Raw genomic sequence first — 13744 nt, 5'->3', positions numbered from 1 at the left:
AGGGAGGGAGGGGGGAGGGGGAGAGGTAGGAAGGGGGGGGAGAGGGAGGGAGGGGGAGGTAGGGAGGGGGGGAAGGTGGTGGTTGACTGTTACTGCTTGGCTCCCCCCTCCCCTCCCCTCCCCTCTCCCCCTCCCCTCCCCCCTGATCTGTTAACCAACCCTCCCACCCCCCTCCCCTCCTCCTCCTCCTCCTCCTCCTCCTCCTCCTCCTCTTCTGCAGGCCAGACCTGACGATCTGAACTGTACGTTACGTAGTTACAACAAGGAGGGAAGGGGAGGGTAGGGGGGATCACACAGCGACGATGGCGTAATGGTCGTTTAAGTTACACACACACACACACACACACACACACACACACGAGAGATGGTTAGTGAGTGAGTGAGTGGGGGGGGGGGGAACGAGGGCTGTTAAGTACCCGCGCCCTCCCGTCCCATATTCACCCCCTACCCCCCCACCCCTCGTTAACCATTGCAGAACGAACCACGTCCATCCCTCCCTTGACCTCTTCTTCTCCCCCTTGCCCTTCCCCCCACCCCCCTCCTCCTCCTCCTCCTCTCCTTCAGGTTGCTAAGAGAGAGAGAGAGAGAGAGAGAGAGAGAGAGAGAGAGAGAGCCAGAGACCACCCTCTCGACCTTGGGGTTTTAGGTTGCTAAGGGCACACAGGTCAGCCTTGCTATGGTGCTGGTCGTCTCCCTTCCCTCCCTCCCTCCACCCACACACACACACACACACACACACACACACACACACACACACCTTCCACACCACACCCCTCCCTCCCTCCCTCCCTTCCTCCCTCCCTCCCCCGTAAAGCACTATGGGGTCCGTCCATTCACATATACTGCCCCCCGACCGTCACATGGTGTGTGTGTGTGTGTGTGTGGGTGTGTGTACGCGCGAGCGCGCGCGCTCGCTCTGGAGGACGCGTGGTATGAGATGTTATTTTTAGCCCCGCCCGCCATGGGGTACACACTGTGTGTGTATGTGTGTGTGTGTGTGTGTGTGTGTGTGTGTGTGTGTGTGTGTGTGTGTGTACTTATTGTTATTCGCGTGTGTCCAGTGTTCAGGCTTGGCCCCTGAGGCACACCGGACATCTGTAATGTACTGTTGTTGATGATGACGGAGATAATATATATATATATATATATATATATATATATATATATATATATATATATATATATATATATATATATATATATATTGGGAAGAATCACATATATATGTATTATACATATATATTAATACATACACACGTGCGTGTAGGGGTGTGTGTTGTGTGTGTGGGAGGGTGTTGTGTTGTGTGTGTGGGAGGGTGTTGTGTGTGTGGGAGGGTGTTGTGTGTGTGGGAGGGTGTTGTGTGTGTGGGAGGGTGTTGTGTTGTGTGTGTGGGAGGGTGTTGTGTGTTGTGTGTGTGGGAGGGTGTTGTGTGTGTGGGAGGGTGTTGTGTTGTGTGTGTGGGAGGGTGTTGTGTGTGTGGGAGGGTGTTGTGTTGTGTGTGTGGGAGGGTGTTGTGTGTTGTGTGTGTGGGAGGGTGTTGTGTGTGTGGGAGGGTGTTGTGTTGTGTGTGTGGGAGGGTGTTGTGTGTGTGGGTGTTGTGTGTTGTGTGTGTGGGAGGGTGTTGTGTGTGTGGGAGGGTGTTGTGTGTGTAGGAGGGTGTTGTGTGTGTGGGTGTTGTGTGTGTAGGAGGGTGTTGTGTTGTGTGTGTGGGAGGGTGTTGTGTGTTGTGTGTGTGGGAGGGTGTTGTGTGTGTAGGAGGGTGTTGTGTTGTGTGTGTGGGAGGGTGTTGTGTTGTGTGTGTGTGGGAGGGTGTTGTTGTGTTGTGGTCGAGGGAGGGAGAGTGAAGACAAGTTTTGGCGGGAAAGATAGATTGAGACGGGGGTAGTTTTACTACTACTACTACTACAATGGGAGAGAGGGTGGGATGGGGGGAGGGAAGGAGGGTGGGAGGGTCTTGTGGGATAGGGGGAGGGAGGGAGGGGGTGGGGGGAGGGTAGGTAGGAGGGTGGGGTAGAGAACAGTGTTGCCATCTTAGACAATCCATTTTGTTTGTATTATATATATACATTCAATATACACCGGTCCCCCCGGATGTGTATAGTGTAGTGTTTTTTTTTACGTTTTCTCGTGACGTTACCTATATAACAAACCTGTGGTGGTGAATGTCACACATACACACACACACACACGAACACACACAGAGAGCGTTACAACGGAGCGCGTGGTAACGGTGAAGACAACAGACGTGTCGTAGATTGGTCGGTGAGGTTTGTAACGCCGGTGGCTGATTGGTCGGTGAGGTTTGTAACGCCGGTGGCTGATTGGTCGGTTCGGTTCGGCTCGTCCGGTAGACACAGGTGGGGGGGGGGTGGTAGGTGGGGAGGGGGGGTTAGTTAGCGTGGGGTAACGACCGGAGGAGCCGCTCCTCCTCCTCCTCCTCCTCCTCCTCCTCCTCCTCCTCCTGCATCTCGGTTACGGAGCGGCAGCGGCGGCGGCTGCGGCTCTTCCTGCGGCTGGCGGCGGCGGCGGCGGTGTTGCTGTCTTCTGGTGTGAATGGACTCTATTCCCCCACCACCCAAACCCCCCTTCCCTCTTCCCCACAAATGCCTAGCGTGTAGTAAAGGAATGGAAGCGTGGGTGGGGGGTGTTGTATATAAACTGTTTATATATATATATATATATATATATATATATATATATATATATATATATCTATATATATATACATACATACATACATACATATATAATAGACGTTTAAAGGGGCAACGGAAGGACAGAAATGCTCACTTCCCTTCCCCCCTCCCCCATTTTCCCCCTTCTCGCGTAGGGGGGAGGGGGGGGGTAGAAATGTCTGAGGGTGAGTGGTGGGGAGGAAGAGGAGGAGGATATAATGGGATGGGTGATAGTAGTAGTAGTAGTAGTAATAGGAGGGGGGTTTTGTTACTCCCCCCTCCCCCGCCAAGCAGTATGTATGGGGGGGTGTGTGTGAGGGGGATGGGTGTGAGGGTACATTTTTCTGCGTGCAAGTCAACACTGGTGATGGTGGTTGGGGGGTGGAGGGGTTGTGGTGGTGGTTGTGGATGGGGTGGTCTTATGGCGGAAGGGAGGGCAGGGGAGGTAGAGAGGGGGAGAGGAGCTATGCAGACCACTTGAAGGGGTTTGGCGGGGGGGGGGGTTGGTAAGGAGGGGGTGTTGACCGTGGGTGGGGGGGGTGTATGTACTGCGTAAGGCTTCGCGTTAGTTTAAAATTAGCGTTGGTGAATACTGTATTGAGACGGTGGCTTCGCGGACGTGGTGGTGGTCGAACGTGTGTTTGTATAAACGCCGATCGCGCAAGGTCGTCCGTTCATGTCGAGGAAGAAAACGTGATATGGGTCGTAGCATCTAATGTCTCATGTCGGGGAAGAAAACGTGATATGGGTCGTAGCATCTATATGTATCATGTTGAGGAAGAAAACGTGATATGGGTCGTTGCATCTAATGTCTCATGTTGAGGAAGAAAACGTGATATGGGTCGTTGCATCTAATGTCTCATGTCGAGGAAGAAAACGTGATATGCGTCGTAGCATCTAATGTCTCATGTTGAGGAAGAAAACGTGATATGGGTCGTTGCATCTAATGTCTCATGTTGAGGAAGAAAACGTGGTATGGGTCGTTGCATCTAATGTCTCATGTTGAGGAAGAAAACGTGGTATGGGTCGTTGCATCTAATGTCTCGTACACTTTTCTATTTGGACGACCCTCCTTTGAATGCTTCACGTTCCGCAGGCGTAGACAGACACCTTCCCTCCCTCCCTCCTCTCCCTCCCTCCCTCCCTCCCTCAGAGCATGTGTTGGACCTGATTATCCGTACCTCCCTCCCTACACACACACACACACACACACACACACACACACCGACGGTTCCCGCGCTCGGACGGAGGTGGCTGGCTCAGGCCAGCCACCTCCCCTCCTCCTCCTGCTGCTGGTGTGTGTGTGTGTGTGTGTGTGCGGGCGGGCGGTGGGCGGACTCTGGCCGCGCCATAGGATCGTGTGGAATGTCCGCCAACGACGTAGCCTCCTCCTCCTCCTCCTCCACCACCTCCTCCTCCTCCTCCTCCTCCTCCTCCTCCTCCTCCTGCTGGTGAACGGCTCACCTGGCTGGCTGGGTTGCTCGCTGGTCCTCCCTCCTTCCCTCACCACACACACACACACACACCTGTATACCCTCGCGCCCTGCAGGGCTGTGTGTGTGTGTGTGTGTGTGTGTGTGTGTGTGTAGAAGAACCAACCCAGTCTTCAAAATACCTAAACCCTCCCTCTCTCCCATGGACGCCATAGCTTTTCGTAATAGTGTACCAATATTTTGCTCAAGGTGTAGTTGTCTTGTGTGACATAGCGGCGTTTAAAGGCGTGTGTGTGTGTGTGTGCCTTTTTTATTTTGTCTTTTTTAAACGGTTATAGACCAGGTATTTGGGTACAGAATGTGGGGTTCTTGTACCACCGGTGGTAGTGGAGGAGATGGTGTTGGTGGAGGAGCGTTCCAATATCGTGGGAGATGAAGAACGGGGAGGTATGTGGTGGTGATCTCCCCTCTCCCTCCTCCCTCTCCCCTCCTCACCCCCACACACTCCCTTCTCCCCCGACCCACCACTACCGCTAACCACGCAGCCACAATCCATGTTGGTACCTGTTACTCACTCCTTGATGTCTCGTCCACGCCACCGCCACGCCACGCCACGGCCACGCCACGGCCACGCCATCTCCCAGACTAAACGCATCTGCCGACGAGGGAGAGGAATGTGGAGGGAGTTCCCGTACAACGTGTGGGTTTAGGTTTTTTCGGGGAAAAAAATGGGATGTTTAACTGTCTTCATCAGAAATACAGAATGACCTTATGGGGGGTTGTAGTGTGTGTGTGTGTGTGTGTGTTTTGATGAGAGGAACTTATGTGATGAGTCTCTCTCTCTCTCTCTCTCTCTCTCTCTCTCTCTCTCTCTCTCTCTCTCTCTCTCTCTCCCTCCTGCTTGAGGGAGCGCTTGTGGTGTTACCATTGCCTCACGGGGGTGTTTATTGGTTGGCGGGGGGGGGGGGGGGGGGGGAGGTGGGGGAGAGACTTGAGATAGGGTCAGGGGGGGGAGGGGCGCGGGTCATCATTAATGGACGTACTGATATTTAGTGTGTAATGTGTTTGTTGGTTTTATTTATTTATTTTTTTTTTTTTCATCTGTGGCCTTTGAACACGCTTGTAATTCCAGCCATCTACCTATTTTTAGGGAGGGGGAAGGGAAGGGGGGGGGTTGTTTGTTCCGATAGATTTTATTTTTTTTATCTATTGTCACTCATCATTCTATTACCCCGGAGCCGATAGACTTGTTCATCTATCCTACAGCTGATAGATTCGTTCATCTATCCTGGAACTGATAGATTCGTCCATCTATCTTGGAGCTGATAGACTTGTTCATTTAGTGTCTCCCATTCCACTCCATCCCATCCCTCATCCATCCCCCAATATACATACCCCCCACGAGTCGCTCCCATTCCATCCCCATCCCATTCCTCACTCTTCCATCCCCCAATATACCCCACCACCACGAGTCGCTCCCATTCCCTCCCATCCCATCCCGCAATAGAGATACCCACGACAAGTCGTTCCCATCCCATCCCCTCCCTCCGTCCCTCCCTCTTCCACTACACACAGATCCACCAGAGTTCCACCTGCTGCAGTCTCCAGGCTGTTGGAGACCAGGAGACATTGATCTCCTCGTACCATTTTTTCCCTCCCCGACACGTCCCCCAAAACACGCCTGGAACGCGCCCCGCCCCGCCCCGCCCCGCCTTCCCCCTCCCCCTCCCCCTTCCCCCTTCCCCCTCCCCCCCGCCATATATGGTTGTCTGCCTGGCCGGTGTCCGCCAATGTTGTTACCCCCTCCCCCCTTCATCCCCCTCCCCCCCTTCATCCCCCTCCTCCTATCCCCCTTCTTTCCCCCCTTCCCCCCCCCCCCCCCTTTTCACGGTCTGTTGCCTTCCGGTGCTTTCTCGTTTGCCTCAGCTTATAAGCTGTGTGTGTGTGTGTGTCATCCAAGCTTATCTGTTTTGGGAGAAGGGGGGGAAGGGGGGCGGGGGCATCGCCAGCGTCGCTCAACTCAACCCCCCCTACCCTTCCCCCTTTCCTTCCCCCTTCCCTTCCCCTCCCCCCTTTCCCGTATATAATTTTGAAATGTAATTTGAAAATACTTCTTTTTCTGGTGATGGGGGAGGGAGGGGGGGGACAATAACATATCCCCCCTCCCCTTCCTCTTCTTCCACCTACCCTAATGATCACACGCTAGTTGGCTACCCACACCGGGAAGGGGGGGAGGGACTGTATATGGGGATAGGCTTCGGCCGTCATAGGGAATGGGCATGATTTGTCTTGTGTTGAAGTTTACGTACTGGGCCACATTACACTACCCCCCCTCCCCCACCCCTTCCCCTTCCCATCAACAACCACCCCCTTCCCTCTCCTCTTCCTTCCCATCCTGAATTCTGAGATAGGCGCGCGTGTGTGTGTGTGTGTGTGTGTGGTGTGCCCGACCTCAAAGAGCGCCTCCCTCCCCCTCCCCCCTCCCCCTTCCCTCCCCTCCCCCCCTCCCCCGTTGCGTACCAGAGCGTACCACTCGGCCGGCGGTGTGTGTGTGTGTGTCCACCCCGGACTGATGATACCACGGGGGGGGGGGGGGTACCTGAGCGTACCAACCAACCACCCCCCCCTACCCTCGTGCCTGCACTGCATCCCCCCCACCCACCTATCCCCCTCCCCCCATAAACTGACTCCCCTAGATACACACACACACACACACGCTACCCCCTCAAAGCAGCACCTCCCCCACCACCACCACCACCACCCTCCCTCCCTCTCCCTCCCTCCCTCAAGCGCATACCACAGTGTGGGAGGAGGAGGTGTGTGTGTGTGTGTGTGTGTGTGTGTGTGTGTGTTGGAGGGAGTGAGTGACCGATGGTGGTGGCGGCGTCGTGTGGTGGTGGTCATCGCGTGGACTCTACTAAGCATCCTCCAATCTTACGTGAATCTTTGGGGACTATTCGTGACGTGTTACGTGCGTGATGTTCGTAACGTGTGATGTTCGTGACGTGTTACGTGCGTGATGTTCGTGACGTGTTACGTGCGTGATGTTCGTGACGTGTTACATACGTGATGTTCGTGACGTGCTCGCCGTACTTGCCACGTACGTCCTTAACGTACCATGTATGTCTCGCTACAGTCACTCCCAGAGACGCTTTCTCTCTCTCTCTCTCTCTCTCTCTCTCTCTCTCTCTCTCTCTCTCTCTCTCTCTCTCTCTCTCAGCATCTCTCTTGTTACTAATGTTATTTCTCACACACACACACACACACACACACACACACACACACACACACGTGCGTTTCGTAGAAAGGAAGGAAGGAAGAAAGGAAGTGGTAGATAAGGTTGAACGCCTCGTTGTGTGTGTAGCTTTATGACATCGTAATGGTTGAAGTACTTTACGCCTCCCCCCCTCTCCCCCAGTCAGTCATATGTGACGAACGTACACAGAGAGAGAGAGAGAGAGAGAGAGAGAGAGAGAGAGAGAGAGAGAGAGAGAGAGAGAGAGAGAGCCTATATGACTGAAGGTCGATGGGGAGGGGAGGGGAGGGGGGGGAGTCGTCGTCGTCTCGATGCGAGCGGGGGGGGGGGCCCATTCCGTCCCGGTTATCTGGGCTGTGCGTAATCTGTGGGGGAGGGGGGATGTGGGAAGAGGTGGGGGGAGGGAGGGGCGTATAGTGAGGGCGATTTGACCTGACAGTGGCGTATGTGATTTCGGGACATGTGCCTGTGGTTAGACCCGACCCACCCACTCAGTCACTCTGGTCAGTTATACATAATAGACACCGTGGTCTGTCTGTGTGTCTGTCTGTCTGTCTTGGTCTCCTGTTTGATCTAGGAGTGAGGAAGGGGTTGGAGATCTGTCTGATGTAGGAGTATATGGAGACTTGTGTGATGTAGAAGGGTAGTATGTAGATTTATGTGATGTAGAAGGGTAGTATGTTATGTGATGCAGAAGGGTAGTATGTACACTTATGTGATGTAGAAAATGGGGGTGGGTATGGATGTGATGTAGAAATTGGGGTCTTGTAGTGACGTTTGTGATGTAGAAAGGAGGAGGGGGAGGAGGGGAGGGGGGAGAGAGGCGCCTGTAGACTTGTGTGATGTAGAAGGTGGGTGGGTGGGGTTGGGGAATGCATAGTGATCTACGTGATGCAGGACGTGTAGGAGGATTGGGTAGGGGGCATTATGGGGGAGGGGGAGAGGGGGGAATTCCTAATCACGAGTAGAAAATAAAAATTTTGAGGGGGGGGGGGACTGAGAATGGTGGGTGGGACGTGAGGGTGGGTTGTATGGGGGGGAAGGTGTGTGTGTGTGTGTGTGTTCGTGTAGTGTTTACCAACCAATTCGGGTGATCGACCTTCCTCCTCTACCCCTTAACCCTTACCCCTCACCCCCCCTTTCCCCCCTTGATGATGAGGGGCGATAAGGTTGGGGGGGGAAGTGACGGAATATTTTAAGAGGGTATTTCCCCCCCTCCACCACAACCACCTAACCCCCTATTCACTCGCTCTCTTATACATCCACAACCTCACCTTCCTACCACACGTCCCCCCACCCCCTCTTTAAACCTTATTATCCTCCTCCTCCCTCCTTCTACCTCCTTCTTCTTCTTCCTCCTCTTCTTCCTCCTCTTCTTCTTCCTCCTCCTCTTCTCATCCTCCTCCTCCTCCTCTTGCTCCTCCTGTATCCTGAATTATCTCATTTCTTGCCTTCTCCCACTCGATGCTCCCCCCACCCTCCCAGCTCTCTCAAATGCGGGTGGGTTGCTCCAGCCGGTCATCCTCTCATGAAACATTCCACAGATTCCTTCAGGTACTCGTGTATATATATATATATATATATATATATATATATATATATATATATATATATATATATATATATATATATATATATCCCCCCTGTGTACGTAAGGTAATTTGTGTGTGTGTGTGTGTGTGTAAGTTTAGCTTGGGTGAAAGTGTAGGTGAGGTGTGTTGTGCTGTGGACGTATGGTGTGAAGGAACATGACCGAGAGGGTACGTATGTAGGAGGGAGGGAGATTAAGGGAGAGAGGGAGGGAGAGCGTCGGACGGTGTGTGAGGGAGGGAGAGGTGAGGGTGTGCAGAGGGAGGGAGGAGTAGTAGTGGTAGGGAGGGAGGGAGGGAGTGAGTGTACGTTCTGTGGGAGTGGTGATGTAGCGGTGTGTGTGTGTGTGTGGGAGGCAGTCATGCACATCAGGCAAGGAGGGAGCCCACATCACATGCTCCTCTCGCCACCACCACCACCACTTGTGTGACGGGAGGAGGGGGTGTGTGGGGGAGGGGGACCGACCTACCTCCTGTGTGACGGAGGGGACCTCCCACTACCTCGTGTGTGACGGAGGAAGGAGTGAGGGGTGGCGAAGAAGAAGAAGGGGTCAGGGGTGTGTGTGTTCCACTACCTCAACAGCTGGTGTGAGGTTGGGGTGGGGGGGGGAGGGAGGGTTCGTTACAACAGCTGGTGTGAGGCTGTGTTCACGCCATCTGTGGTGGTGTGGGGGGGGGACACGACAGTGGGAGGGGAGGAGGGGGGGATAGTCTAAGGATGGACATGTGTTTCTTATTGCTGGCGATGGCGTGAAGCTTTGCGTAAAACTTTGCGTAAAACTTTGCGTATTTTGTTGTCCTACTTCATCACCTTCATCATCGTCTACTGCCACGTTCCTCCCCTCCCCCTCGCCCCGCCCCCCCTTGCGTACGTGGGCAACCACGATACGTCAGACGATTATCCTGGTCGTCATTCTCACCCCCCCTCTCTCTGCCCCACACCCCCCCCTCTCTCCACCCCAGCTCCCGTGGCGCCATCCCTGCCTGGTACAGCGGTGCACATGTGACGTGTAAAGTGGGGAGGAGGAGGGGCAGAGAGGGGGAGAAGAGGATATTAGATGAGGTACGGGGAAGGGGGGAAGGCAGGAGGAGGGAGGGGGAGGTGGGGGGGGGGCGGCAACAACGTGGTGCGAAAGGGGGGGGGGGGTCCGTCTGCCTCGCATTTGGTCCGGGCTGGAGTTGCGTAGTTTGGTATGGAAAGGTCGTGTGTGTGGGGGGGAGGGAGGGGGAAAGAGGGAGGGGGTTGGGGTGTGTGGGTGTAGTAAGGTAGATAGGGAGAGGGGAGGATAGGGGGCGGGGGAGGAGGAGTAGGGAAGGTCAGGGTATGGGGAGGATAAGGAGTAGGGTGGGGAGGAGTTGAGGAGGAGGGGGGAGAGGAGAGGCTGCTGCTGGAACAGGTTGATGTACCGTAGCCTTTAGGTGGGGGAGAGGGAGGAGGGGGGAGGGAGGGAGGGGAGGAGGAGTAGGAGGCGAGTCCTTGTGTGGAATGTGGTATTAGGGCACTGGCCTCCACGCCCCTCAGGCCAGGGTCAGGTGGTGGTGGCTGTGTGTGTGTGTGTGTGTGTGTGTGTGTGTGTGTGTGTGTGTGTGTCTGTGTGTTGTGTGTGTCTGTGTGTGTGTCGGTATGGCTGGACCCCAGAAGGATCCTTGTTATCCTACCCATGTGTTCATGTCATCGTAATTCAAACAACCCATCAGTCCACTTCCTTATCTCAAACTCACTCTCTCTCTCTTCTCTCTTTCCTGCAGGTGGGTGGACGGCGCGCCCCTAGAGAGGTCGCCTTGCTCCTGCGGGTGACGCACGTCCCTAACGTTGTCAAGTTGCTGGACTGGTTGGAGCGGGACGACTCCTTCCTGCTGGTGTTCGAGCGGCCAGAACCATGCAAGGACCTCTTCGACTACATTACCGAACGCAAAGTTATCCCTGAAACGGAGGCGCGCTCGCTGTTCAAACAGGTGAGGAGGAAGAGGAGGTGGTGCTGTGTGGGGAGGGAAGGGGAAGGGAAGGGAGGTTATGGGAAAAGAAGGGAAGGGAGGTTATGGGTAGAGATGGGTAGGGAGGTTATGGGTAGAGATGGGTAGGGAGGTTATGGGTAGAGATGGGTAGGGAGGTTATGGGTAGAGATGGGTAGGGAGGTTATGGGAAGAGAAGGGAAGGGAGGTTATGGGAAGAGAAGAAGGGAAGGGAGGTTATGGGTAGAGAAGGGATGGGAGGTCATGGGAAGAGAAGGAAAAGGGGGTTATGGGAAGAGAAGGGAAGGGAGGTTATGGAAAAGGAAGGAGGGTTATGGGAAGAGAAGGGAAGGGAAAGTCCATGCTTAAAGTCAGGGTCAGGAAGGGTTCATGTTTTACCAGCCAGGGTCATGAAGTGAAACACCTTCGCCATGAGTCACTGGGGCAATGTGCCATTCCTTCCTAAACAATGTGTATCATCATCATCAGTAATCAAGTAATTTGAGCTTCCATTGCCACCAGAATCTTTTAAAAGAAGTTAAACCATACCATTTTACGTGGCGAAGCTTTTTATGTTATGGCTAATCCTCCTCCTTGGTGTCTATCAACGTGAATTAACATTTCTTCTCCTCCTCCTTCGGGGGGTTCTCCTCTCCTCCTCCTCCTGCAGGTGGTGGACATCGTGCGCGACTGCCACGCCGCTGGGGTCATACACCGGGACATCAAAGACGAGAACCTCCTGGTCACGCACGACTCCAAGGGCCGGCCGGTGCTCAAACTCATAGACTTCGGGTCGGGCGCCCTACTCTCCGACAAGAGCTACACCGACTTCGACGGCACGCGGGTGTACTCACCGCCCGAGTGGATCCGCCACAACCAGTACGAGGGCGTCCCTGCCACCGTTTGGTCCTTAGGGATCCTCCTGTACGACCTGGTGTGTGGGGACATCCCCTTCGAGCACGACGAACAGATAGTGGCGGCCAGGGTGCAGTTCCGGACGACGGTGGGGGAGGAGTGCCAGCACCTGGTGAGGTGGTGCCTGCGATTGCGCCCCACGGAGCGCCCCACGCTGGAGAACATCCTCCAACACCCGTGGCTGACGGGGCCAACCCCCACCCGGCTCCGCCAGCCCGACCAGACGTCGCTCGACAAGTGTTCCACGTCATCACAGGAATCGCTTTGATGGCGGCCTACCCTAGTGGTCCTCTAACTTTTGGGAGGCACCCATTACCCGCCGCCACACCACACACCCACCCACACCTCCCTCAAAAAAGCCCCCCTCGCCCCGCGCCACTACCCACTCCCTTCCTTGCCCATACCCTTCCTCGTCCTCAGGGCGGCGTCGCGCCCCCCTATCCCCCTTCCCCCTTGGGTCTTCCTAGCCCTGACGTGAACCTAAGGGCAGAGAGAGTGCCCTTATTACCTCTCCCTCAGAACTCCTACCAGTCAATCCTTCTCATACCAAAGTCGGAAAACCTCGCTTCTCATATCGTAGGGATGGTGACACTGTACAGTGAGGTCTCCCTCTCCACCACCACCACTACTAACCCTTCCCTCACTCCCTTACCACTGCTACTACCCTTCCCTCACTACTCCTACTACTCCTCCTCCTCCTCTTCCTCCTCCTCCTCCTCCTCCTCCCTTGTGTCGGCACCCCAGCGGTGCGTTATTGTCATCGGTCGACGGTACTCAGGATCTCCGGCCGTCCCCCCCCCCCCGCCCCCCCCGCCCCCCCCCCGCCGCACGACTAATTTATTGCCTCCAACCTCGCCAATGGAGGGGCATCGGCCCCCCCCTTGACCCAGTCGCTGGCGCGCGCGCGCGACCGGCCTTGACCCAGCAGCTACAACGCACCCCTCCCCCCTTCATCTCCTCCTTCTCCTCTTCCTCAACCACAACCTCTGTTGTTGTTTAGGGGGAAGAAGAGGAGGAGGAGGAGGAGGAGGGAGGAAGGATGTTGATGATGTATAAAGTCATTCCGAAGCCACACACACACATCAGTCACGGTGTCTGTGCGTACGTCAATGCGTATATATTCCAACCCCCTCCCCCCCCTCCACTTCCTTATCCTTTCCTCCCCCCACCCCCCCTCTCTCTCTCCCTTTAACGCGCGCGCCAGTCGACACCACCACACCCCCATGCCCCTCCTTCCAACCCCACCTTATCTCTCGCAATGCCAAACAATGCAGTCTCTCTCTCTCTCTCTCTCTCTCTCTCTCTCTCTCTCTCTCTCTCTCTCTCTCAGAGCTACATTATACTTCTTAATATAAGCTTCATGCTTGTAAAAAACCAAAGGTTATTATGTTAACACAGAGTCCAAAGACTCTCTCTCTCTCTCTCTATCTATCTATCTATCTCTGCCTTTCCCTTGTAAAAAAAATAAATAAATTTAATGATGTAAAGGACTTAATTTATTTTGGTGCTTGATCTGTAATGAGCTTGTATATATTGTACATACATTTTTTTCCCCTTGTACAGAATTGATCAATTAAGTCATTGCTCAAGTGTGTAAGTTCTGTATGATATCAAAAAAAAAATTACATAAAAAATACATAAAAAAAAATGTCATAACACGTTGGACAAAGTAAATGTATGTAGTAATATTTGCTTGGAACTGTGACCCCCCCCCCCCTCGAACCCCTCTCTCCCCCTCTCATCCTCCAACCCCTCCCTCCCTCCCTTCCCCCCTCTCTCTCTCTCCCTCACCCTCCCCCATACACATTACAGCGTATCCAAAGATGTTGCAAAATTGATATTCGGATGGTGGTCCACTCGCCCCATAAAACCCTGGCATTGTGGGAGAAACTTGAGGCAACATTGGAAAAAAAAAAAATTAA

At 54.2% G+C, this 13744-nt stretch overlaps 1 protein-coding gene across 3 annotated transcripts in view; it reads left to right on the top strand.

The window, feature by feature from the left end:
* The window catches only part of LOC139749549 (serine/threonine-protein kinase pim-3-like), a 59899-nt gene extending 46748 nt beyond the window's left edge, over positions 1–13151 (top strand). For all 3 annotated transcript variants that reach the window (XM_071663556.1, XM_071663557.1, XM_071663555.1), the window contains 2 exons: positions 10704–10910; positions 11578–13151. In XM_071663556.1, the coding sequence (XP_071519657.1) occupies positions 10704–10910; positions 11578–12090 (720 nt within the window). In that variant the 3' untranslated portion in view covers positions 12091–13151. The remainder of the gene's footprint in view (positions 1–10703; positions 10911–11577) is intronic.
* Positions 13152–13744: the final 593 nt, after the last annotated feature.

Source organism: Panulirus ornatus, chromosome 7 (assembly GCF_036320965.1).
Source record: "Panulirus ornatus isolate Po-2019 chromosome 7, ASM3632096v1, whole genome shotgun sequence".
Classification (NCBI taxonomy): Eukaryota; Metazoa; Arthropoda; class Malacostraca; order Decapoda; family Palinuridae; genus Panulirus; species Panulirus ornatus.
This window is presented reverse-complemented; position numbering and strand designations above follow the sequence as displayed.